Here is a 26,187-nt window from a genome sequence, read left to right on the forward strand (position 1 = left end):
TGGAGGAAGTGGATAGTTTCAGATACTTGGGTGCGAATGTGACAGGAAAGGGAGGAGTGGGGGTGGAGGTAGAATGTAGATTGAGAGAAGCGAGTAAATGCCTTGGTGGGTTAAAAAGTGTAATGAGAAATAGACATCTGGGAATGGATGCTAAGAAGAGATTGTATGAAGGAGTGATTGTGCCAACAGCAATGTACGGGGCAGAAACATGGAACATGGGAGAGGAAGAGAGGAGTTTGAATGTGTTTGAGATGAAATGTCTGAGAAGTATGATAGGGGTTACTAGGCTAGATAGAGTGAGAAATGAGGAGGTGAGGAGGAGAACAGGGGTGGAGAGGGAGTTGGGAGATAGGGTGGATGAAAGAGTATTAGGATGGTTTGGACACATGGAAAGAATGAGTGAAGAAAGATTAGTAAAAGGAGTGTGGAAGGCAGAGGTGGAAGGAGTGAATATGAAGGGGCGTACTAGGATGAGATGGATGGATGGGGTGAAAGTGGCTTTACAAAAGAGAGGAATGTCTGGAGAGGACAGAAGATAGGGGTGAATGGAGAAGGGTTGTGTATAGATGATGCTGTGATGCATGAGGGGGAGTGGGTGGGGGATGGGGGGTGAGTAAGCATGCATGAAAAAAATTTTTACACACCCCGAAGGGCTTTCTCCCCATCTTCTCCTTTCCTGCATGAGGGGATGGAGGGGGGGGGGGGGTCGCTGAACTTATGAAGCGGCCTTGCTGTGGATGTGCTGTGTCTTGTGACACTGCTTCTGACCCAGGGCAGTGGAGAGGATGCAGGGATGACCCGTCATCCAGGAGGTGCCAAGATAGGAGGGAGGGAGGAGGGGTGGAATATATGGGAAATGAAATGGGTGGGAGTGATTTCTATGCCTTTTTCTTTTTGGCTACCCCTTGTGTAAGGGGGAAAAGCCTTTGGTATACTCGTACGTATGTATGACAATAGTTGCCATGGCAACATGATAGGTGTTAGTAAGAATAGTATAAAAGGATGATCCTACATTGTTTTTGACATGCTCAGGTGATTTGTTCCCCCATAAAACCATTTTGTATGCCAAATGGGCCAGGGGTTTGGATTTTATGGATGATTATCTCTAAATTGACAATAGTTCCCATAGCAACATGATAGGTGTTAGTAAGAATAGTATAAAAGGAAGGTCCTACATTGTTTTTGACATGCTCAGATGATTTGTTGACCCATAAAACCTTCACATGCCAAGTTGCATGTCAATTGGGACTGGGGTTTGGATTTTGTGGATGATTATCTCTAAACTGACAATAATTGCCATGGCAATGTGAAAGGTGTTGTAAGAATAGTATAAAAGGAAGGTCCTACATTATTTTTGACATGCTCAGGTAATTTGTTGACCCATAAAACCTTCACATGCCAAGTTGCATATCAATTGGGGCAGCAGTTTGAGTTTTACTGATGATCACCTCTAAATTGACAACTTGATAGTTGCCATGAAAATGCAAATTTTGTATGATAGAGATGTTCCACATTGTTTTTGACATACTTAGGTGATTTGTTGATCCATAAAACCCAAGTACTCCAAATTTCAATAAAATTGGACCATTGTGTGTATTTCTTTACCAAAATCTTTACAAATTACCACCTTTATCACACTTTGTTATTGTAAAATCTACAAAAAAAAAAAAGTATTTCCCTTATTTTTCAAGCTATTTAAAAAAAAATTAAAAAGTTTTTTGTTTCTGATGAAATGGTCTTTCATATGCAACATGAATTTAAGGGTTATTATTTTTTTTTGTGCTCGTATTATTGTGATCTATTATATCACTGAATTCATTGAAATACCAATAGTACAAGACTTGTTCAGTGAATCAGTTTGAGTTATGTAAAAATGTAGAAGGTAGCTAGGTCAATCACCGCTAGAGGTGCCACCGTCTATGACATTCGCCAATAGTGCATCATTTTATGCGCACGCCATTCAAATGGCCAAATTTACATATCACAGGAAATTTAATTCATAAAAATGTCACGTGAGTATATTTACAATGATCATAGTAAATTTCAAACAATCACATCATCAGTTACATGTTGGTACATAAAAACATAAGATAAACATGGCAGCCTGCACTCAGCAGTAAATTGAAAATGAATTTTTTTTTATGTTTCAATGTAAAAAATGAGCTAAAAACTCCATTAAGTGGGCAACAGACCCAAATAAACGAAAACTACTAGTCTCACAGATTATTCTAATACCAAAACCAGGGCAGGGTATTACGGGAGAGCTGAGAAATCATAGGTACAAATTAGTATTTTTCCTATCAGGTCGGATTATCGGATAACAACACTAATCGGCGACCAAACCCAAACAATGATGGTTTTTGCTTAAATGCACAATTTTATATAAAAATTTAGCATATGGTTGCATTGTTTGACCTATTTTCTTTAAAATGTGTAATTTCCATGTAATTTGATTAAAGACCATAGCTACGAATACCGTCCAGCCCGACATCTATGATCACTGGTGGTATGGATCAAACTTCACTCTATTTTCTTACTATTATGTTATTAGTGTTATAGACTGTATATAGTTGAATTATTTGAACTATTTTCTTTAAAATGTGTGATTTTTATGTAATTTGATCAAAGAGAAGTTACGTTTTTATCCTCTGTAATATTACCGACCACAACTACGATTCATCCGGCCCGCCATCTATGATCACTGATGGTATGGATCAAATTACACTCAATTAAGTTTCTTACTAATGTGTTATTAGTGTAATAGATTGCATATACATCTTATGGACTAGAAGAATGCAGAGCTGCTGATATGGGAACCAGACAAAATCCGCAGGAAGTGTTTAGAAGCAGCAATCATTCAAGGAACGAACACTATTGAACAAAACAGGGGCATGTTTAACATCTCGCCTCACATTATTCCCCTAATACCCATGGCCAGCAAAATATTAAATATCTAAACCACCCTTTGTGGACATTTCGTCCAGCATTCTCATCATTTCCCAGTGTCCAATCCCCCCCCCTTCTCCTCCTCCTCCTTCCCCCCCCTTTTCTCTCCCCGTTCCCTCCTTTCCCCTTATTTAATCTCCAGCATTTGTATCTCAACTTGTACTTGAAAAAGCTGTAATAAGCGAAACGTCGTACAAATAAAGGCTCCATCCTCATATGATGTTTATCTCGTCAGATTACATATAGTTGAATTATTTCAACTATTTTCCTTAAAATGTGTGATTTTCATGTAATTTGACGGTATTCGTAGCTCTGGTTGGTAATTTTGCAGAGGATAAAAACATAACTTCTCCTTGGTCAAATTACATGAAAATCACACATTTTAAAGAAAATAGTTTCAAATAATGCAACCATATGCTCATTTTTTTACAGTATTCGTAGCCGTGGTCGGTCATTTTGCAGAGGCTAAAACATAACTTCTGTTTAATCAAATTACATGAAAATCACATATTTTAAAGAAAATACTTCAAATAATTCAACTACATGCAATCTATTACACAATAACACAATAGTAAGAAACTTAATAGAGTGAAGTTTGATCCATACCACCAGTGATCATAGATGGTGGGCTGGACGAATCATAGCTGTGGTCGGTAATTTTTTCAGAGGATAAAAATGTAACTTCTCTTTGATCAAATTACATTAAAATCACACATTTTAAAGAAAATAGGTCGAATAATGCAACCATATGCTAATTTTTTATATAAAATTGTGCATTTCAGCAAAAACCGTCCTTATTTAGGTTTGGTTGGCTATTAGTGAGTCGGACGGTATCCATAGCTGTGGTCGGTAATTTTGCAGAGGATAAAAACGTAACTTCTCTTTGATCAAATTACATGGAAATCACAAATTTTAAAGAAAATAGGTCAAATAATGCAACCATGTGCTAATTTTGGACAGTTTCATCCAACCGATTTTCTTATGTGGCGCATGTGTTTCTGGTGAGATATGTTGTGTATTGATTGATGGTGTACATCATTTCCATCGCAAATGCGTAGTTTTCAAGTATTGAATACTTAAACTTATGCCTACATCTACCCAACAATCTTGGGGGACCTTTGGGAAATCAGGGTTTTTGGGTGGGGAGCATTAAATCGAGTAATGCGCCTTGCAAAACAGGTCTAAAATGAACAAGAACACAAAAAATATATGAAAATTCATAAATTAAACCTTTGATGGTGGCAGTGGTGGAGGCTGACGCGAGCGTAGCCATGTTATTGTTGGGCAGCGTTACCAATGATTTGCAAAATTTCTTGCTCTATCCACTACATTTAGCAAAGCCCACCACAACCCTCAACCTCTTCCTCATAAGGTAATGCTAATGCTATTATTGTGGTTTTTAATTTACGGCAAATATGGTTACCATTTAGTTTATTAGCTATTAGTTAATATATAAACATACATTTATACTAATAGTTATACTTTAACGAGAGCTCAAGTTATGTTACTAAGAGTGCTTTGGTGGGGGTTAGAGGGGTCTGGGGGGCAAAGACCCCAGCTAAGTTAGGTTAGGTTAGGTTAGATTATATTAGGTTAGGTTTGATTGAGGTTAGGTTAGGTTAGGTTAGGTTAGGTTAGGTTTGGCTAGTTTAGGTTAGGTTTGGTTTGGTTAGGTTGGGTTGGGTTTGGTTAGGTTAGATTTGGTTAGGTTAGGTTAGGTTAGGTTAGGTTAGAGTAGGTTGAGGTAGGCTGCACTACTTAGTGACAACTAGCAAGAACCAGCGACAACTAACAAGAACTAGCATCAACTGCATTAAACCAACAACTAATATTTTTGGGTATAAAATGCATCTTGCAATGATTTATGGTGTATTCAAACCTAATTTCATGCGATATACACAACCTAAATTTGATTTATTTGCCGATGAATTTAGCGTCAACTAATCTCAGTTGACGCTGGCGGCCATATTGCTCTGCCAGCACAGTTTGGTGTAAATTACCAATTCTGGATCGGCCCCGAGATTGGCAGCTCGATTTCTCACTTCATTATTTAGTAAAGTGCCTCAATGTCACCAGTCGCAATAATATCATGGAAGTTATTTATATTAACGCTTCACTTACACTGTATCATATTCTCACTAGTCTTATACCTGCACTTCTACTTCACTTGTATATTCAATTTACATCCTGCACCTGTTTATTTATGTAAGCTTATGAAGTTGATGCTAACCAAAATAAAAAATAAAAAATTATAAAATCCCTACTCAAATTTTTACAATTTTACTGATGCTAAAGTAAAATATTATATTCGGCCTAAAACGGCACCATTTTGATCATCAGGCAAATACCGAGTGCTGTTCAGATGCCAGTCATAATTAGTTCCTTAATTTAGCATTCAATTAGTGTCATTTTGATCTTGACTTTTTTACTGTTAATTAAGGATTGAATGATGATCAATTAGTACCATGTCAGGTGACTAGAATTCAGCTTTCTAGTCAGTATCTGTGACAGCAATTAACCACTATCACAATTCGTGCCAATCATGGTGTTGGCCTATACAGTAGAACCTCTACATACGAATTTAATTTGTTCCAGGACCTACTTCGTATGTTGAAATGGTCGTATGTTAAATAAAATATTCCCATAAGAATACACTGTAATTCGTTTAATTCGTCCCACAGCCCAAAAACCTAAGATAACTCCTTAATAAATACTGTATTGCAGATAATTACACATAGCAATAAAACAAATGCATTACTGTATATAAGAGAGATGTAAAAAAAAAAAAAAAATTATAAGGAAATAATCAATAAAAAGGGGTTTTTATTGTCACTTTACCTTAGAGACGGGCGAAAGGAGGTGTAGGATTGGCGATGCAGGAGACTGTAGGTGTGGGTAGAGAGGTGGTGACTGAGATACGTATCATAACTTAGGCTACTCTAACTTACACTAGGTGAACTTTAAACTAACTTAGCTTATATATGTGAGACTTCGACAACTTCATATGTTGGAAATTACTTCGGATGTAGAGTCAAATATTAGATCAAATTTCACTTCGTATGTTGGAAAATTTGTATGTTTAGGCAATCGTAAGTAGAGGTTCTACAGTATATACTTGGTGTATTCAAGGTCTGGTATCCAGTTTCTCAACTGTGATCAAGCGACAGAACGATCTGTAGCGAACGACGGCTATTTGTGATCTTTTGGGGCGAGATCATTTGATGATTGTTTGGCGATAAGTTGCGAAGGTGATCTGAAGGGCGAGATCAGTAGACAGAGCGATCTGTAATGAATGGTGATTATTGAGATCTTGGGATGAGATTAGTTATAGTTCGACTGGCGGTCAGTGGCGAATGGTGATCTGAAGGGGCAAGATCAATTGAGTAATCTGTGGTGATCAGTGGAAATTAAGGGGTGAGAGATAGTATTATGGCAAGTCGTGCCAAGAGAGCGAACATATGTGAAGCGGGACGCCCACACAAATGAACTCGCTGGGCTTGCGGCGTTTGTGGAATGGAAGCTGGTGCAGAGACGATCTTCTACATATCTTGTAGACAGTGGAATCCCCGGCGGTGCAAGGACCTAACTGTCGATGAGTTCAGGGCACTGGGTGAATAAAATGAAGGACCAAAGTGGAGCCATCAGTCCCTAATTTTATTTTATATCATTTCATATTTCGTTGAAAATGCACCAGACATCCCTTGGATGTGGATTGCAAATGCAGGCAGCAGGATGTAAACCACCTAACCATTGTTAGCCAGTCCCAAGTCTGGACAGTCCTTTTCACAATGGACTGAAGTGTGAGGGCATCACAGAGAAATAACAGGAACTAACAAAATAGTCATTCTTTATTGTAGTGCACAATTTTTTTTTTCAAATTAAAATTTGTTTATTACGCCTTAAAATACAATCGACTTCATAAGCTTACATAAATAAACAGGTGCAGGATGTAAATTAAATATATAAGTGAGGTAGAAGTGTAGGTATTAGACTAGTGAGAAAATAATATAAGTGAAACATTAATATAAATAACTTCCATGATATTATTGTCACTGGTGACATTCAGGCACTAAAATAAATAACGAAGTGAGAAATCGAGGTGCCAGTCTCAGGGCCGATCTATAGTTGGTAATTTACACCAACCCCTGTGCTGGCAGAGCAATATGGCCGCCAGTGTCAACTGAGATTAGTTGACGTGAATTCATCGGCAAATAAATCAAATTTAGGTCATGTATATCACATCAAATTAGGTTCAAATACATTATAAATCATTGCAAGATACATTTTATGCCCAAAAATATTAGTTGTCGGTTTAATTAGTGCAGTTGACGCTAGTTCTTGTTAGTTGTCGCTGGTTCTTGCTAGTTGTTAGCTAGGTCAACATGAAAATGGAATTCCTGATATTTGAGCTGAAGTAGTTCTCATGGGATGCAAAAAGTTGCTATGAGTATAATGCAATTTGAATTATCCATCTAGCTGCCCTTGTTCTCGAGATATTGCATTTTGAATGGAATTAAATCGGGCCTATTTTTTCCCCGGAAATCGGGACGAAATGTGCGGTCTGACTAATCGCCGATCAAACGTAAACAATGACGGTTTTTACTGACAGGCACAATTTTATATAAAAATTTAGCATATGGTTGCATTATTTGACCTATTTTCTTTAAGATGTGTGATTTCCATGTAATTTGATCATAGAATTACGTTTTTATCCTCTACAAAATTACCCACCACAGCTACGAATACCGTCAAATTACATGGAAATCACATTTTAAAGAAAATAGTTTGAATAATTCAACTATATGCAAGCTATTACACTAATAACACAATAGTAACAAACTTTATAGAGTAGTTTGATCCATACCACCAGTGATCATAGATAGCGGGCATAACGAATCGTAGCTGTGGTCCGTAATATTACGGAGGATAAAAACGTAACTTCTCTTTGATCAAATTACATGAAAATCACACATTTTAAAGAAAATAGTTCAAATAATTCAACTATAAGTCTATTACACTAATAACATAATAGTAAGAAACTTAATAGAGTGAAGTTTGATCCATACCACCAGTGATAGATAAGATGGCGGGATGGATGTTGATGTTGTTATCCGATAATCCGACCCGATAGAAAAAAAAACTAATTAAAACCACCGATTTCTCAGCTCTACCCTAACACGCTGCCTTTATTTTGGTATTAGAATAATCCGCGAGACTAGTACTTTTCCTTTATTTTAGTTAGTTGCCACAACTCTGAATTTATTTAGCTCATTTTTTACGCTGAAACAAACCAATTTTCGATTTACTGCTGAATGCAGGCCACCATGTTTATCTTTTGTTTTTATGTACCGACATGTAACTGATGATGTAATTGTTTGAAATTTACTACGATCGTAGTAAATACACTTGCATAACAATTGTATGAATGAAATATCCGGCGGTATGTAAATTTGGCTGTTTGCATGGCGTGCGCATAAAATGACGCGCTATTGTGTTCGTCATCGACGGTGGCGCCTCTGGTGGTGTTTGACCTACCTATAGTTGTTGCTAAGTAGTGTGACCGGATTGAGGTTAGGTTTGGTTTGGTTTGGTTAGGTTAGGTTAGTTGTACACAGACTCGGAACTCTCAGTCCTCTCGAAGCTTCATGAATTTATTCCCTAATTTAGGGTTAGCAACTCTTGCGTGGGCAGAGTGGGCTTCACTAAATGTAGTGGATAGTGAGAAATTTTGTGAATCGTTGGTAACGCTGCTCAATAATAACATGGCTACACTTGCGTCAGCCGCCATCAAAGGTATAACTTATGTATTTTCATATATTTGTTATGTGTTCTTGTTGATTTTAGACCTGTTTTGCAATGCGCATTACTCGTTTTAATGCTCCCCACCCAAAAAACCTGATTTCCCACAGGTCCCCCAAGATAGCTAGGTCAACATGAAAATGGAATTCCTGATATTTGAGCTGAAGTAGTTCTCATGGGATGCAAGAAGTCGCTATGAGTATAATGCAATTTGAATTATCCATCTAGCTGTCCTTGTTCTCGAGATATTGCATTTTGAATGGAATTAAATCGGGCCTATTTTTCCCTGGAAATCGGGCCGAAACGTGCGGTCTGATGAATCGCTGATCGAACATAAACAATGACGGTTTTTACTGACAGGCACAATTTTATATAAAAATTTAGCATATGGTTGCATTTTTTACCTATTTTCTTTACGATATGTGATTTCCATGTAACTTGATCAAAGAATTACGTTTTCATCCTCTGCAAAATTACCCACCACAGCTACGAATACCGTCAAATTACATGAAAATCACACATCTTAAAGAAAATAGTTTGAATAATTCAACTATATGCAAGCTATTACACTAATAACACAATAGTAAAAAACTTAATAGTGTAGTTTGATCCATACCACCAGTGATCATAGATAGCGGGCATAACGAATCGTAGCTGTGGTCCGTAATATTACGGAGGATAAAAACGTAACTTCTCTTTGATCAAATTACATGAAAATCACACATTTTAAAGAAAATAGTTCAAATAATTCAACTATAAGTCTATTACACTAATAACATAATAGTAAGAAACTTAATAGAATGAAGTTTGATCCATACCACCAGTGATAGATAAGATGGCGGGATGGATGTTGATGTTGTTATCCGATAATCCGACCCGATAGAAAAAAAACTAATTAAAACCTCCGATTTCTCAGCTCTACCATAACACGCTGCCTTTATTTTGGTATTAGAATAATCCGCGATACTAGTAGTTTTTCTTTCTTATGGTCAGTTGCCACAACCGTAAATATGTTAACTCATCTTTTACGTTGAAACATATACCAATTTTCGATTTACTGCTGAATGCAGGCCGCCATGTTTATCTTATGTTTTTTATTGACCGACAAGTAACTGATGATGTGAATGTTTGAAATTTACTACGATCGTAGTAAATACACTCACACAACATTTTTATTAATTAAATTTCCCGCGGTATATAAATTTGGCCGTTTGAATGGCGTACGCATAAAATGACGCGCTATTGTGCTCGTCATCGACGGTGGCGCCTCTGGTGGGGTTTGACCTACCTACCTACCCAAGATCATTGGAGAGATGTAGGCATAAGTTTAAATATTCATTACTTGAAAACTACACATTTGCGATGGAAATGATGTACACCATCAATCAATACACAACATATCTCACCAGTAACACATAAGCCACATAAAGAAATCATTGGTTGGGTGAAACTATAAAATAATAAATTGACCTTTGATTGCTGGTGTTTTTTTAGTTTCACAACAACTGAATGAGTCCACCTTGATTTGAGAACCCCTTTCTTAATAGACATATCTGGGCATGCAGCGAAAATCCTGAATTCATACAAATATGTTGTATGTAAATATTAACCGAGTAACCAAGAACATGTTCTATGGAAATCCCTGACGTTACTAATCCAACGTATGCCCGGTATTAAAACAAAATTTCCTTAAGTCTTACCTCCACCTTGTCTTCTATGGTTTGGAAAGTTTGTTTACAAGATATCTGATATATTTTTGGCGATAAAACTTATTACTTTAACTTCTAACGTATTTTTAAAAGTTTTCGTTTACTTGCGTCCGTAACGCTAGCACCGTTTATTTGGGTAAGCGAGAGTAAACATAAAACTAAGGGATCAGTTAGCATAGAAGAAGAAAAAATTAAACTGCTTAGTGTGAATATTACTGAGTATTTTTTTAATAATAATTTTAGTTTGTAATTATAGTTCAAGGTATACATAGTTATGCCCTTATTTCAACTTGTAATTTTCCAATTATATTCCAGCTGGAAATAATTTGATTCATAAGGCTATGATAATCCAATATTATTTTGCCTGTTTTGATTTATTAGATTTGATTTGTATATTCTTTTACCTGAAGCTTCATTTTACTACTAAGAAAAATTACGGGCTCACTACACCTCAAAATGGAAGTTTTTCTAGCATATTTTATTCAATTGTGATATATACATTTGGAACTATGCTCTGGGATCCTGTGTCTAAAACTCCACGTAACAAACTTGTTTCAGTTAAGTTTGTTTTAATTAAAAAGGTGCAGCCTACGCCTGTTTGTTTCTTCTACTTTTTCCAAGTTGACGCAAGTTATGAAAAGCTATATTTCCTCCCTCAAACAGATTGCCTCCTTTCTTTAATTTATTTATATATATGTTGACTTATGTTATCTCTTATTTGATAATTTACTTATTTATTTACCTATTCGGATATTGTTTATTTATTTATTTATTCAATTATTTGTTTATCCAATTATTTGTTTATCTATTCATTTATTCATGCACTTGTTTACTTATTTACTTATCTGTATATGTATTTATTAATAATTTTTGTATCTTCTCATATTTGTTTATCTATTGATATGGGCTGCTTACCATAGCCTACTAGGAATTCTCCATTTCTTTCCGCTCCAGAAAACGTTTAAGTGTGTCAGAGGTATATTCGCAACAGACTCCAGTAGTCATCATCAATTGGTGGCATACGCTAGGAAATGCGTTGTTTCACTCACACGCCGGCGCCAATCCCCCACGGACTCTCCAAGAAAGCTCCGATGTAGCCCTCTTCTCACTCTAAACAACTCTCAACATCAGAGAAACATGCCCATAGAGCTGGAGTTGACGTTCACGAATTATGTTGGTAACTGGCCCAGAGTCTCGCAATGCAGTCTCTGGTAGGTTAGGTTAAGTATTTAGTACCAAATACATCGAGAAGCCTCTTCAAGTCAGCATTCACTGTCCATTTCCTACAGCCGTACAGCAAGACAGGGAGCACAAGTGATCTGAAGATTCGAATCTTAGTCCTCCTGCATAGATAACGACAACTCCATATGCTCTGGTAAGTGAGTCCGTAACACAATGAGCAATGCCAATCCTTCGAAGAACTTCATGATGTCACGGCGAACCGCGACAGAAAAAAAAAAAAAATTGTAATATATATATATAGATCAACGTTTCTTCTGTTACAGATTGCCACACATTTTCTGGAGGGAGCAAGGATTATTCCGCTACTCCTTGACTGCCAATGACATAACCAAAGGATGAGGAGTTGTACTGTGCTGCCGGTTAGTCGTCTGGTAGAACATGGGACCTGTGGGTATGTGGGTCCTAGTCCAGCTTTCCATTCGTGGTTGAAAGGAAACACGCCGGTCATTGCTGCCTTTATTTCTCTCACATCAGTCTAAACGCTTCCCAAACCGAGGGAGGGAGGGAACTGAGAACTTGCGTCCCATTCGGTCTTCCAGACCGGTTCACTGGTTTCCGAGACTAGTTCTGGTTTCCCAGACTGGCTCCCTGTAAATTTACAGCTTATTCAGAAAAAATACCACATCAATGCGAAAATGGAGTAGGGTATCTGAAAGATTCGTGAGGCAGAAGAAATTCTTAGAAGACTAAAGCGAGGTAACATGAGGTTAATATGCCTCTTCCTGTAATATAACATAGGATAGGCCTCTTCAGAATTCTTTAAATTACCCTACTTAAGGTTTACAATTGATTTTAGGTTAGGCTATGGTAGGTTAGGTGTAGGCTAACCCCCTATACAGCAGCCATTTTGTGACACTTAATTACTAAAAATATATATATAAATGAGAACTTTTGGCACATTTTTACTTTTCCTACACAGAGTAACAGAGTTATGAGAACGAAAAGGATTATCCAAACACGTAGCAACAACACAAGGTATGGAGTTATTGCCAACATCCGAGTAACTTGCATTCCCCTTTTACGTCTCATTTCCTTTCTCTATATCGGACGTGGGATCTTTAAGTATGTTAATAACTGGTTCTGACTTTAACTCTTACCTTTTAAAAGGGATAATTTGACGAAGATATTAATAGCCTGGGTTGGCTGTCTTGAAGTGTTTACGTGACATCTCTCTCTCTCTCTTTCAGACCACGTGAGTCTGCAAATACATCGAAAACGTTTTTGATCCCTTCTTTCCGATAGAGAGTAGGCATATGTGACATAGTAACAATTTTACATGTGTTTGTTGACGAATACAGTCCTTTTTATGGATTTCATTATAATTAATTTTAATTATTACAATAGTAATTTAAAGATATTAGAGCTGGATGATGAATCAATTTCTAAGTACATCCAAAATTATTAGAAGGATAGCTTTTCACTCTGACAATGGCATGACCCTGTTATGCACAACACTACCAAAGTATTTTAAGCTTTCCAAGACTTCAATGCCTTCGCCACATGCTTGGGCAGACTGAACTGTGTCATCCAGTAAACCCTCAAACTCCTGGACTATGATCTTAGTCCAGGAGATCTAAAGTCCAAGCAGTCTCGCCTTCCTGTGAAGTGACTCGAGGGCTGCAACCAGGACCTCCAAAGACTCCGCAAGAAGGACAGCATCATCAGCAAATACAAGGTCAGTAACCTTAGTACTGCCAATAAATGCTCCACAATGGCATTAATCGACAGCTCTATCCAATAGCCAGTCCATGTACGTGTTGAAAAAAGCTGGGGCGAGGACATACCCGTGCCCCACTCTTGAATTAACAGGAAAAAACCTGGACGCGCCTCCTCCATGCTTTACTGCACTCTCTGTCCCAGAGTGTAAGCATCATTGCAAGAATCCTACGGATCCGCAGATCCCAGAACACTCCTTAATGCACCGAGTCAAAAGGCTTCTCGAGATCAACATAAGCTGCAAGATACCCCCGCTGAAACCCACGTCGGCGCTCCACAAGAATACGAAGCGCTAGGATCAGATCAGTTATTGACTTACTTGGTGTGAACCAAGAATGTTGAGGCCTCTGAAGCCTTAGCAGATGTGAAGGAACCAGTGTCAGCAGCAGATGGGCAAGCATCTTACCTGACACACTGAACAGTGTAATGCCACGGTGGATCAGGAACTGCCACCTGAAAATCATCGAGGGGAAGCTGTCCGCTTGGAGGGTCACCCATGAACAACTGCTCAAGGTACTCCGCAAAGGGGCTACACCCATTCACACCTGATAATAGATCGCCATCAGCTGTTCTGATTGTGTTGCTCTGGGTCATAGGTTTGGGGTTTATTTATTTATCTATTTATTTATTTGTTTGTTTATTAATTTATTTATCTATTTATTTATCTGTTTGTTTATCTATTCAGGGTTCAATAAACAGGTCTGACGTAATTTCTATTAAAATGGCCCTCAACTTCTTCAACGATCCCCCTGACTTACCTCTCCTTATCCATTTTCATGAGATCTTTAGTCAGTCGTTTCTGAGTCCTGTATTAGTCCAGGACCCCAGCCATTCTGGCAGCACGGCCCAATTATATACTCTCCAGTGTCTCCCGCTATGCCACGCCATTTCTCGAATTTGAGTGCTCTCCAGTGCAGCCCTCGGCAATTTTTAGAGTTTTACGTTTAAAAATGTCCCGCAGCTCGTCAGGGTCCTCAAGAAAGCCAAGTACTTCAAACCGATTAGAGATTGGTACCTCATGCGCCTGGGTACACGCATCATCCCAGGTAGGTTACAGCTCGGAATTCTCCTGGGTTTGATACGCTGTCTGAGTGTTGTGACCAAAAGTCTGTGATCGGTCCCAAAGAATTCAACACTTTGATAAACCCTGCAGTCTGTAGGATTTTCCAATGAGTGCTAACAAGTATGTGATCGATCTTCTTAGCTACTCTTCCGGCATTACTATATCATGTCCATCCGTGTGGCTCAAGTCTCTGGAACCAAGAACCGCCAGTACTCAACTTTCTGGACTTTGCAAAGTTCAGAAGGAGAGAACTGTTTATGTTCCTGGCTTTAGAACCACGGGGGGCGATACATACTTTGTAGCCAGTATTGTCGGTGCCAGTAACCCCATTGAAATAACCCCAAAATGAGTGTATCTCATGGCGGGCACTGACACAGTAGTGGGTCCATTAGAATCGTCCAATGGGATGCTAGTAACAAAAAATGACGAAATGTCAGGATCACTGGGTATGTTCTTCGCCTCAGTGACCACATCACACCGATTATCTCATCCAAGGTAGTACCAAACTTGCAAAAAAAAAAAAAAAAAAAATAGTTACTATCGTTTGGAAGACTTTCCAGCCCTTTTTTTTCTGAACAAGGACAAAAGCCCCAGTTTACTTGTATGCCTATCCATCTTGCTATACGGTTGTGAGGCCTGGATGATTTCCCCACATAGGGAACTTAACGCTTTTCACATCCTCTCATACCATCAACTGTCCCAATACAGAGACGATGCTCATGCAGTAATAACTGCGATGTATTGACCATGTTATCAGGTAGTGGCGTACACTAAGAAAGTTTGGCCGGGGGATACTGGGGCCAAGGGAAATGTATGTGGGGTGGGGGCAAATCAAAACCAAAATTGCGTGTATATATTTTTGTAGCATTGAATAATGAATGTAATGGAGGTAAATATGGTTTCCAGTCATGATTATCTTGATGTGTGGTTCACAGATAAATTTAAGAAATACCGATGTTGTGGTATGTGTGTGTGTGTAAACTGATAATGATGATAATGATGATAATAATAATAATAATAGTAGTAATAATAATAATAATAATAATAATAATAATAATAATAATAATGATAATAATAATAATGTGGATAGGAGGTAAAGGGAACACGGGCTGAGGGAAATACTTTTATTCCTGACTAGTTTCGCCTGAGTGGCTTCTTCAGAGGAATATAGTTTGAAGTCAAGTTTGTCAATATATATATGGCATAAAAAGTAACGTGGTAAAGTGTCAGGTATATTTCTCATGTGACACTTCTAGTGTCGCACCTTGTGGCTAATAACCAAAAGAAAGAGATTAGATATTTTGTGTTGATTTTCATTTGTCCTGCCGTTGTTCCGAACTAAAACTACTACAAAGTGGTGACCCCGGTGAAGGACAACCAGGATTATGGAAAACACACAAGTGAAACTTCCCAGTTTCTCCCGTGACTTGGAGAGCTGGCTAGTTCACACAGAGGCCTATTTAGCCACTCAAGGTAACGTGCCGGACCTCCTAGCCTTCGGCGCGTACATCGCCGCTCTACCAACGGACGTCATCGCCCTTGTCCGTAACGTCGTCTCCTCTCCTCAGCAAGAGGGCAAGTGTTCCGCCCTTAAGACTGCCTTACGAAAGCATTACACCAAGCCCGACGACCAGCTCTACCGAGATATCCAGCATAGTGAACTCGGCGACATCACCCCGTCACAATTATACACCCGTATGGCCGCCCTCAACACCCGGGCAAAGGTGTCTTTGCCCAAGGAACTCCTCCGCTCCATTCACCTCTCCAAGATGCCGGACGCCCTCCACTTACACATGGAAGCTCTAGCCGGCGATAAGGACGACGAACAATACTGCGAAATAGCAGCTAAATTGTTCCAACGTCATATCTCGGTACAAGTCCGGTTAGCCAGCAGCTTCCACCCCAGTGACAAACCAGTGCAAAGTGTTCAGTGTAGTGACGACCCAGGTGTTAGTGACAATAGTGCTGTGAGTGAAAACATTCGCGTGTCATATAGTGCCAGTGACCAAAGTGTGCAGCAGCTACGACAGGAAGTGGCCGACATGAAGATTTTGCTCAACCAGTTTTTAGCCGAGAAGGGAAGCCATCAACCACCACGTAGCCCCGCTCCACGACAGGATACTACCTCCTGCTGGTACCATACCCGCTTCGGAGCCAAGGTGCTCGGATGCACACAACCATGCAGCTGGTCGCAGGGAAACGCCAAAACGCGGGGGTCGGTAACCACCCCTACCCCCGCTAACCATACCCACACCCTCCTCTCAGTGCATGATCGCCATTCTGGCCTATCCTTCCTGGTAGACACCGGTTCAGCCGTCAGCATCATACCCCCGACGGAAGAACCCAACCACGGCACACGTTGGCCATCCTACGACCTGCTTGCAGCCAACGGTACGCCCATCGCAACGTACGGCAGCCACCACAGCGTCCTGGAACTCCACGATGTCAAGTTCCCTTGGATATTCGTTATAGCAGCGGTACAGCAGCCCATTCTTGGCTACGACTTCCTCCAGCACTACAATATGGTAGTTAGCGCCAAGGATAACTGCTTGTACCACGGCACAACAAGCATACCAGGAACCACCACTAACGCAACTTCCCACCAGATATCGTCACTCCAGCCCGATGGCGATTATGCACGCATCCTGCAGGAGTTTCTCCAGCTAACATCGCCAGACAAGACCAACACCACCACCACCCCTCACAACATCATGCACCACATCCAGACATCTGGACCGCCAGTATACAGCAAGCCTCGACGACTTTCCCCAGAAAAGTTGGCCGCTGCCAAACAGGAATTCCAAGAACTCCTAGACCAGGACATCATCCAACCATCGGAGAGTGCTTGGGCATCACCACTCCACATGGTTCCCAAGCCACCCCCACCGCCCAACCAATGGCGGGCTTGCGGTGACTACCGTCAACTTAACCGCATCACGAAGCCCGACCGCTACCCCATCCCTCACGCTCAGGACTTCCACTTCAAGCTTCACGGGAAACAGGTCTTGTCTAAGATCGACCTGGTCAGGGCGTTTCATCAAATCCCTGTAGCGCCGGAAGACGTCCAGAAGACAGCCATAGCCACTCCGTTCGGCCTCTTCGAATGGAAGATGATGGCCTTTGGCCTCCGGAATGCCGCCCAGACGTTCCAGAGGTTCATAGACCATGCCCCGAGAGACTTCGACTTCATTACCGTTTACATCGACGACATCCTCGTAGCCTCCGATACTCACGACCAGCACCGCCAACACCTCCGCCTCTTCTTCCGCCGCCTCCAGGATTATGGCCTCCGGGTACACCCGTCCAAGTGTCTCCTCGGAGTTTCATCTCTCGACTTCCTCGGACACCGTATCTCAACGGCAGGCCTGTATCCTCTCCCTCAAAAAATCGACACCATAAAAGACTTCCCACAGCCAACATCCATCAAAATGCTCCAACGATTCCTAGGAATCGTCAATTATTACCATAGATTCGTCCCCGACGCAGCTGCAAAACTCGCTCCCTTGAACGACCTCACCAAGAACCATTCCAAGCGGTCGGTCAAACCTGTGAAGTGGTCTTCCGAAGCGACCCAAGCATTCGGGCAAGTCAAGGCGACAATCGCTGAGGACGCCCGCTTGTCCTACCCGGTAGCTCACGTCCCCACATTCCTTACCACCGATGCCTCCTCCTCAGCAATTGGCGCCGTCCTCCAACAGAAGATCAACGGCCAGCTCCAGCCTATCGCCTTTTTCTCCAAACGTCTGGACCCTCCTCAAATTCGCTACAGCGCCTTTGATAGGGAACTGCTAACCATAGTCTCGGCCGTCAAGCACTTCCTTTACTTCCTTGAAGGCCGGCCTTTCGTCATCCTTACAGACCACAAGCCACTCGCCCATGCCCTAGACAGGGTCTCCGACCATCACTCCCCAAGAGTCTCCCGGCACCTGTCATTCCTCTCCCAATTAGATACTCGAATTGAGTATATCAAGGGAGAAGATAACCAGGTGGCCGACGCCTTATCTAGAATCACCTCCAGCATCCTCCCTGACCACAACATAGACTACTCACGCATCGCCGCATCTCAGAATAACGACAGTGAACTCCGCCTCCTACGTATGCACGACACCTCATCCTTACAGCTAAGACAGCTTCCTAACAACCCCGTACCATTGTGGTGTGACGTCTACACAGGCAAACCCCGCCCGTACATCCCCGCCTGCCACCGTAAGGACGTCTTCTCCTTCCATGACCACAGTCATCCGGGCATCCGCGCGACACAACGCCTCATCACGGATCGAGTCGTCTGGCCAGGCATCAACAAGGATGTCAGATAATGGACCCGGACCTGCCTCCCCTGCCAGACGGCCAAGGTTACGCGCCACGTCCACGCACCACTCCAGCGTTTTCCTACACCCACGGCACGTTTCCAGTCAGTCAATGTGGACATTGTGGGCCCCCTTCCGCCTTCTCGTGGCATGCGTTACCTCCTTACGTGTATCGACAGGTACACCAGGTGGCCAGAAGCAATCCCCCTTCCGGATATATCCGCCGAGACGACCGCCCGTGCTTTCCTCTCTGGTTGGGTATCCAGATTCGGCGCACCTCACATCATAGTCACCGATAGGGGCCCTCAGTTCGAATCTGACCTATGGTCCAGCCTCCTCAGGTTCCTTGGCACCAAACGCAACCAGACTACCGCTTACCACTCCCAAGCCAATGGACTCGTGGACCGGTTCCACCGCCAACTGAAGGAGTCGCTGAAGGCACAACCCTCATGCGACTGGGTCGACGCCCTTCCCCTGGTGCTTCTCACAATCCGCGTCACACCAAAGGTCGACAACTACATTTCCCCATCTCAGCTACTTTACGCTGAGAACCTTCGCCTCCCTGGGGAAATTGCCACGCCTGCCGTCGGCGATCCTGACCGTCACGCCCTCCTCCAACTTATCAAGGAGACATTCGCCAACACCCGTCCAACCCCCCCCCCCCTTGCCCACCACAACCTCAACCGGAGCACCTTCCCCCGGCCCTGTCTACAAGTGACAACGTCTTCCTCAGGCGAGACTCCAAACGAACTCCTCTTCAACGCCCATACGATGGCTCCTTCCAAGTCCTCACTAGATCAACAAAACACTTCGTGATCAACCGAGATGCCAAACCGGATCGCGTCTCCATCGACAGGCTCAAGCCGGCCCACCTCCCCACCACTCCCCCTACCAAAACTCCAGGGCCACTACAATACCTCTTACAACAAGGTCCTAACCCCATCCTCACCACCGAACCAAGTCATTCCCCACCCCCCCGAAAAACTCTCCCCTCCAAACCAATACTCCCCTCCTGCCCCTAACTCCCCACCACCACAGCACCTGCAGCAGCCCCCCCAAACTCACACAGATCACGCGTACGCGACGGCGAACCCTTATCCTTCTCCTATCCCGCAACCACACCCTTCTACAACTGTTCCCGGCACCCCCCCCCCCAAGATCCTCTCCACCCCACGCCCCCGCTCTACCATGCAATGCAACAATCCTCACCCAACCTTATGTCTCCACAGCTCCATACTCAACCGACCTCCCATCGCCAGGCCTCCGACCTCGACAACACCACCCTGCACTCGAGCCCCCCTCCATCAAGGCCCTCGCCAGACATGCCCCCTGACGGTATGACCACTCGTTCGGGGCGATTGATCCGAAGGCCAGACAGGTTCAAATACGTCGCGCGCGTCGCTCCCTATCCTCCTCGACGCCCGCTTTTGAAGAGCAGGGGGAATGGTGTAGTGACGTGATGCATCCTACGACCCGTCACACACTAATCAAAGAAATCTTCGGATCTAGCCTTTTTCCAAGTTCCTGTAGTTGGCAAGCGTAGTTCGCAAGGGTGTCCCTGCCAGCCAGTGGTCAGCCAATCAGGAACTTAGAAAGCTCCTCACGTTCCCGCCAGCCTCCTTTAAAAGGTCGGCGTTTCGCCGAGATGGGCAGAACAGTACCGACCAGACCGACCAGCGCACAAACTACATCTCCTAGTCCAGTCTTCTAGCTGTCCCATCGAGCCTCGCCGTCATCATCTGCTACCGCCTCGCTGACGTTAGGCTCCACGTCCAGCTACAACCATAAGCTCCACTAAGCTGTGGCCTTAGTCCGAGCTTCACCTATATTTCTCATGTGACACTTCTAGTGTCGCACCTTGTGGCTAATAACCAAAAGAAAGAGATTAGATATTTTGTGTTGATTTTCATTTGTCCTGACGTTGTTCCGAACTAAAACTACTACATGTCCGTCTGGATCAGGGGCTCTGTGTTTATTGTTCATTACGACAAAGCGTGCTGCTGCTTTAGCCCATATTAAATCTCCAGTCCTCTTATTGATGTTATCATGGATGTTGATAAAAACGGACTCCATCGCCTTTCTTTCTTGCCGTGTAATGTTATCCATGAGAATTTCTGCCTGGTCCCATTTCGGTAGATGGCCTCTTTCGTCGACATGGTTAACTATTGCATTACTAACCCTGTGGTGTCTTACATCTACTCGGTGTTCTTTTAATCTGGTGTCTAAGCCTCTGTTAGTTTCACCGATCTATTTTCTGTCACATCCACCACACGGGATTTTGTATACTACGCTGTTTATATATAAGGTTGTGTCTTTTTTCTTGATTAAAAGGTCCTTCACTTTCGTGCCTGTAGAAGTCGCAAGACGAATGTTGGAGGGCGATAAGATTTTGTCTAGGTCTCTCGTTAGATTGGAATTTGGGACCACCCAATACTTAGTGTTGGGCTTTTCTCTTTTGTTGCGTAGTATATTACGGGCCTTCTCCTCCAGGGTTCAAAGTAATCCCTTGGGGTATTTGAGTCCTTCAAAAGTTGTTTTTATCATTCTAATTTCATCCGCTAGAAATTCGTCGCTGAAAATAGGAAATACTCTTAAGAACAGGCCTATCACCACACCAGTCTTTGTCCTCTTATCATGTGCACTGTAGTAATGACTGAAGTAATTTTTATTCGTCAGTTTCCTGTAAACTTTGAATTTAACGCCACATCCTGACCTTATTAATACGGTGTCTAGAAAAGGTAGTTGTCTGTTTATCTCACTTTCGATCGTGAATTAGATGTTAGAATTCACACTATTTAGATTAGATAATAAGTTTTCAATTTTTTGTATTCTTACACGGCAAGAAAGAAAGGCGATGGAGTCCGTTTTTATCAACATCCATGATAACATCAATAAGAGGACTGGAGATTTAATATGGTCTAAAGCAGCAGCACGCTTTGTTGTAATGAACAATAAACACAGAGCCCCTGATCCAGACGGACATTTCAGCCACGCGAATACCAACAGACGGATAATTGGTCCACCCGCTGCGATAGCTCGTCACACCGACAGATGAGGTCGAGTGGGGGACCAACCTGACACTTTGCCACGTTCCTTTTTATGCCATATATATATTGACCAATTTGACCCTCCATGGGCCCAACCGACCCTTCCCACGGCCTGCCACGCACCATGCGCGAGGAAATACGCACAGTCGTCAGCTGCATCATGGCAAGGATGATGCAATTTCTGGTGAAGCTGCTCACCAACCCCAACCATGACATCGACAAGCAGGGGACCCTGAGCGAGCTCCTGCAGGAGACTGTCTCAGTCTTCACAGAATGTTGTTTCCAGCCACCCCCCGACCTGAAGGACACGCATCTCCGCTCCCTCTATCCAGCCGACCCCAACCACCAGAATGGAGAGTCGACGAGCTGGGGCAGACGCCGATGAGGACAAGCTGGCTGGCCCTCCCAGGCTCCGAGTCCTGCAGTGGAACGTGCAAGGTCTCCGACCTAAGAAGCACCAAGTACTGCAGGCTATCTTCACGGAAAACCTTGACGTGGTGCTGCTCCAGGAGACCTTGACGTGTGCCGACCTTGAGTGGAGGGTGGCGGGTTATTCCCTTCACTCGCTCCCTGCCACAGAGAACACCCGCGGCTGTGCGGCGCTGGTGGGTAGCACCATCCCTCACCGCAGAGTATCCGCCCCAGTCCACTGCGGGGAGGGCGTGGAGGTCCTGGCACTAGGGCTGCAGGTCGGGGGCATCCTGCTTCTGGTGTACAACATATACAGGAGCCAACGATACCATCTGGAAGCAGGCGAGCTGCTCTCCCTCGCCGCCCACACCAGCCTCCTCGTGGCGGGCGACCTGAACGCCCACCACCCCATGCTGCAGTCACCATCTCCAACCAACGAGACGGGCCGCCGCCTGGCCGTTTTACTCGAGGACATTCCCCATACCCACCTCCTCAACACAGGGGAGGCTACCCACAACCGGGGGGGGGGGGAGGCTTGACCTCACACTCGCCTTGAGCGACCTGGCCGCCGGTGCTACATGGCAAGTACATCCTACCCTCACCAGCGACCACTTTGCCACTCTCACCACCCTCCCAGTGGCACCCCCAGCGCCCCCCTCCCCCCTCCACGTTGGAATATCGGGAGAGCAGACTGGGCCAGCTTCCAGGCCTCCCTCGACGAATGGTGGGCCGCCTACCAGCCACCCGTGGACCTTCACCAGCGGGAGAGGGACCTGACTGCTGCTATTGAGAGGGTTGCTAACGCAGCCATCCCCAGGGAAGCCCCAAGCCGTCGTCACCGGCCAAATTGGTGGTTCTACAACGAGGAGGTGCGGGAGCATAACCACAGAGTGAACATTCACAGGAAGCTCTACAAGAGATGCCCAAACCCAACCAACTTGAGACTACTTCAGGACGTGGTGGTCCGCGCACGGGAGGTGTCCCTGAAGGCCAGGGAGGCCAAGTGGTTGGAGTGGTGCGCCTCCTTCAGCCACCACACGTCTCTAAGCCAGCTTTGAAAAAGCGTGAAGACCGCCTCCGGCGCCGCTCCGCCTCGCCCCGCCGCCCACCCGCACCCGCACCCACACCAGGAGGCCGAGAGGTTCGTAGCCGAATTCACCGCCCGCGGCTCCAGTGACCAGCTTCCGGGTAGCACGCGCCGTCTCCAGCAGCAGCTTCGGCCGCGCCGCGACATGGCCATCGGGGAGGCGACTAAAGAAGCTGAAGTAACAGACCGTCCCTTCACTCCTCAGGAGCTGGAGCAGGCCAAGAGACGGGGCCGTGACACAGCAGCAGGGGGCGACGGCGTGACGTACTCCATGATCGCTCACGCCGGGCCAGCCGGGGACGCCGCCCTGCTGGCCGCAGTCAACGAGTCGTGGATGGCGGGATCCCTGCCTCCTTCGTGGAAGGAGGCTGACATCCAACCAATCCCCAAACCGAGGGAGCCCACTAAGCTAAGGCCTATCTCCCTCCTCAGCTGCATGGCCAAAACGGCTGAGAGAATGGTGCTTGCTCTCCTTCAATGGCGTGTGGGGCCACTACACCCCCACAATTTCGGCTACACCCGCGGCAGGAGCACGACGGACAGCATCCTGACGCTGCTGACCCAAGTTAACCACCGCCCCGCCATCGTTGTCTTCCTCGACTTGGAAAAGGCGTTCGAGCTGGCCAGCCCTCATGCCATCCTCGCCGCCCTCGTAAGGAAGGGCGTGATGGGAAGGATGCTAGCCTGGCTCCGCGACTATCTGCAGCATCGCCGCGCCAGGGTAAAATTCCAGGGCCTGAAGTCCAGCTTCCAGAGGTTGGAGAACGGGACGCCCCAGGGTGGTATCCTCAGCCCCCTCCTCTTCAACCTGCTGATGGAGCAGCTGGTGGCCCTGCCCTTCCACAATGGCACCATCCTCCTCAGCTACGCCGATGACCTCGCCTTCGTGGTCACCGGGAGGGGCAACAAGCTCAGGAAAACGCAGCAGACGCTCGACATTATCAGCGGGAAATACGAGGAGCTGGGCCTCAAAATCTCTGCAGAGAAGTCCCGCGCCATGATGGTGAGGGCTGCCGATCCGGCAGGTCAGCTCTGCGTCCAGGGCGTCGGACTGGCCTGGGCCAACTCATACCAGTACCTCGGGGTATGGGTGGACAATTGGCTGTCCTTTACAGCCCACGCCGCCTACCTGACGGAAAGGGCCCAGGCTAGGCTGAACGTAATGCGAGCCATGACACGACCCACAGCGGGGACCACCTTCTCCGTCCTCCGACTGTACTTCATATTTGCAGTGCGCTCCCTGGTGGACTACAGCGCCCCAGTCCTCATATCGCTCCCCCGTAGCCAACTGTTGCGGCTCGAGGTGCTGCAAAACACCGCCATAAGGACGATGCTGGGAGCTCCGAGATGGACCAGTGCGTGCGTCATGCAGAACGAGACCCGCCTGGTGCCACTCACCACCAGAGTTGAATAGATTGTGGCCTGCCGCGTGGCCAGGGTCCTTCAGCGCGACTCCGAAGGAGTAGCACAGAGAAGACTACGGCTTGCAATGACGCAAGGGAACGATGTCCTCCGCCGCAACCCGTGGCTACTCCAGTCCACCCTGGCCACCCACAGCCTCGCCCACATTAACGGCTGGCGCTGGCAACACGCCGACCGCCCGGCCCCCACCTACCGAGCCCCACCCCCGTGGGAGCCCCCCACACCAGAGTTCTCCACCACCCGGCTACCGGCCAGCAAGGCGCTCTGCACCACCGAGGAGCTGCGGCATCACACCCACATGGCGGTGGCGCGGGTGTCTGAGCCGGGCGGTGCCATATACTACACCGACGGCTCGGTCGACCCCGAAAGCGGCAGGACGGGCGCCGCTGCCATCAGCGCTGGGACCGAACTGCTCGAGAGGACGCCGGATTACTGCTCCACCCTGCAGGCAGAGCTCGTGGCCATCCACCTGGCCCTGGACCACGCCCAGAACCGACAGGAGGCTACTGTGGTCCTACACACAGACTCCAGGACGGCATGGCAGGTCCTCCAGCAGCCGTGCCCCAGCGACAACGTGGGACTCGTCACCGCCATCCTGGGCAGCCTGCAGAGCCTCGCCGCACAGGGACGTCGGGTAAGGCTGCACTGGATGCCCAGCCACGTAGGCGTGCGAGGCAATGAGTCTGCCGACGATGCTGCAAGAATAGCCGCTGGCGCCCCCCACGTAACCAGGCACGTGCCACCTAGTCTGTCGTACGTGAAGGCGCGAACCAGGCGTGCCGCAGCCCACCGCGCCCACCAGACTCACCGGCAGTTAGAAGGAGCAAAAAGACAAGCTCCTTGGTACGCCGCCACCGCCGACTATCAGACGTTGAGCGCCTTCCATCAACAGCCCAGGACGGACGGCGTACTGTTGCAGAGAGTTAGGCTGGGCTACTGCACCAGGGAGGAGCTGTACGACGGCTTTCATGGGCAGCAGTGCGATCACTGCGGTAGGCACAGCCGCCACCCTCTGCTGCACTACCTACTGTCTTGCCCGGCCACGGAGGCCCTCCGACCAGCGCCGCAGACCCCTGCCCACCCTGCAGAAGGCAGCCTCCTCAGCAGTCGGGCAACGAGAGCTGCCCTCCTTGTCCGCCACACGCCCACGGACGTAATGCTTGGGGTGCTCAGGGCGGCGCCCCCCCCCCTCGCTGACCTCCCTACGCCCTCACCTTTCACCAGCTAGGGCACGACAACTCCCCCACTGGCGGGCTTTTGCCCGCATTGTATATCAATGTATGTATATCTGTACATATTTATACAATAAACCTTTATTAATTTAAATTTCAAACTATATTCCTCTGAAGAAGCCACTCAGGCGAAACTAGTCAGGAATAAAAGTATTTCCCTCAGCCCGTGTTCCCTTTACCTCCTATCCACATTCGTCACAATGTAT

At 45.3% G+C, this 26,187-nt stretch overlaps 3 protein-coding genes across 6 annotated transcripts in view; 2 read left to right on the top strand and 1 right to left on the bottom strand.

Moving 5' to 3' along the window:
• LOC143022079 (mRNA-capping enzyme-like) overlaps window positions 1-10,605 on the bottom strand; it is a 268,589-nt gene extending 257,984 nt beyond the window's left edge. For 2 of the 4 annotated variants that reach the window (XM_076180040.1, XM_076180041.1), the window contains exon 1: window positions 10,446-10,605. The gene's annotated coding sequence lies outside the window, so the exon portion shown is untranslated. The remainder of the gene's footprint in view (window positions 1-10,445) is intronic. The other 2 variants (XM_076180038.1, XM_076180036.1) reach the window with 1 other exon arrangement.
• Window positions 10,606-22,179: 11,574 nt separating this feature from the next.
• LOC143021993 (uncharacterized) lies at window positions 22,180-22,779 on the top strand. Its single transcript, XM_076179923.1, has one exon. It carries the CDS (start codon window positions 22,180-22,182, stop codon window positions 22,777-22,779), a length of 600 nt encoding a protein of 199 aa, XP_076036038.1.
• A 39-nt stretch (window positions 22,780-22,818) lies between these two features.
• LOC143021994 (uncharacterized) lies at window positions 22,819-25,977 on the top strand. Its single transcript, XM_076179925.1, has 3 exons — window positions 22,819-23,246; window positions 23,304-24,630; window positions 24,775-25,977. Exons 1-3 carry the CDS (start codon window positions 22,819-22,821, stop codon window positions 25,975-25,977), a joined length of 2,958 nt encoding a protein of 985 aa, XP_076036040.1.
• The last annotated feature ends 210 nt before the right edge of the window (window positions 25,978-26,187 follow it).

This window comes from Oratosquilla oratoria, chromosome 43 (assembly GCF_046742065.1).
Source record: "Oratosquilla oratoria isolate Oo_2021 chromosome 43, ASM4674206v1, whole genome shotgun sequence".
In the NCBI taxonomy this organism is placed as follows: domain Eukaryota; kingdom Metazoa; phylum Arthropoda; class Malacostraca; order Stomatopoda; family Squillidae; genus Oratosquilla; species Oratosquilla oratoria.

What these genes read in the sequence shown, in the direction of transcription:
- LOC143021994 (XM_076179925.1), top strand. Translation starts at nt 22,819, where the DNA reads ATGGCAAGTACATCCTACCCTCACCAGCGACCACTTTGCCACTCTCAC. An exon ending in AAGGCCAGGGAGGCCAAGTG is followed by an intron (nt 23,247 to 23,303) that starts GTTGGAGTGGTG and finishes GCTTTGAAAAAG; the next exon opens with CGTGAAGACCGCCTCCGGCG. An exon ending in GCCAACTGTTGCGGCTCGAG is followed by an intron (nt 24,631 to 24,774) that starts GTGCTGCAAAAC and finishes AGGGTCCTTCAG; the next exon opens with CGCGACTCCGAAGGAGTAGC.
- LOC143021993 (XM_076179923.1), top strand. Translation starts at nt 22,180, where the DNA reads ATGGAGAGTCGACGAGCTGGGGCAGACGCCGATGAGGACAAGCTGGCT.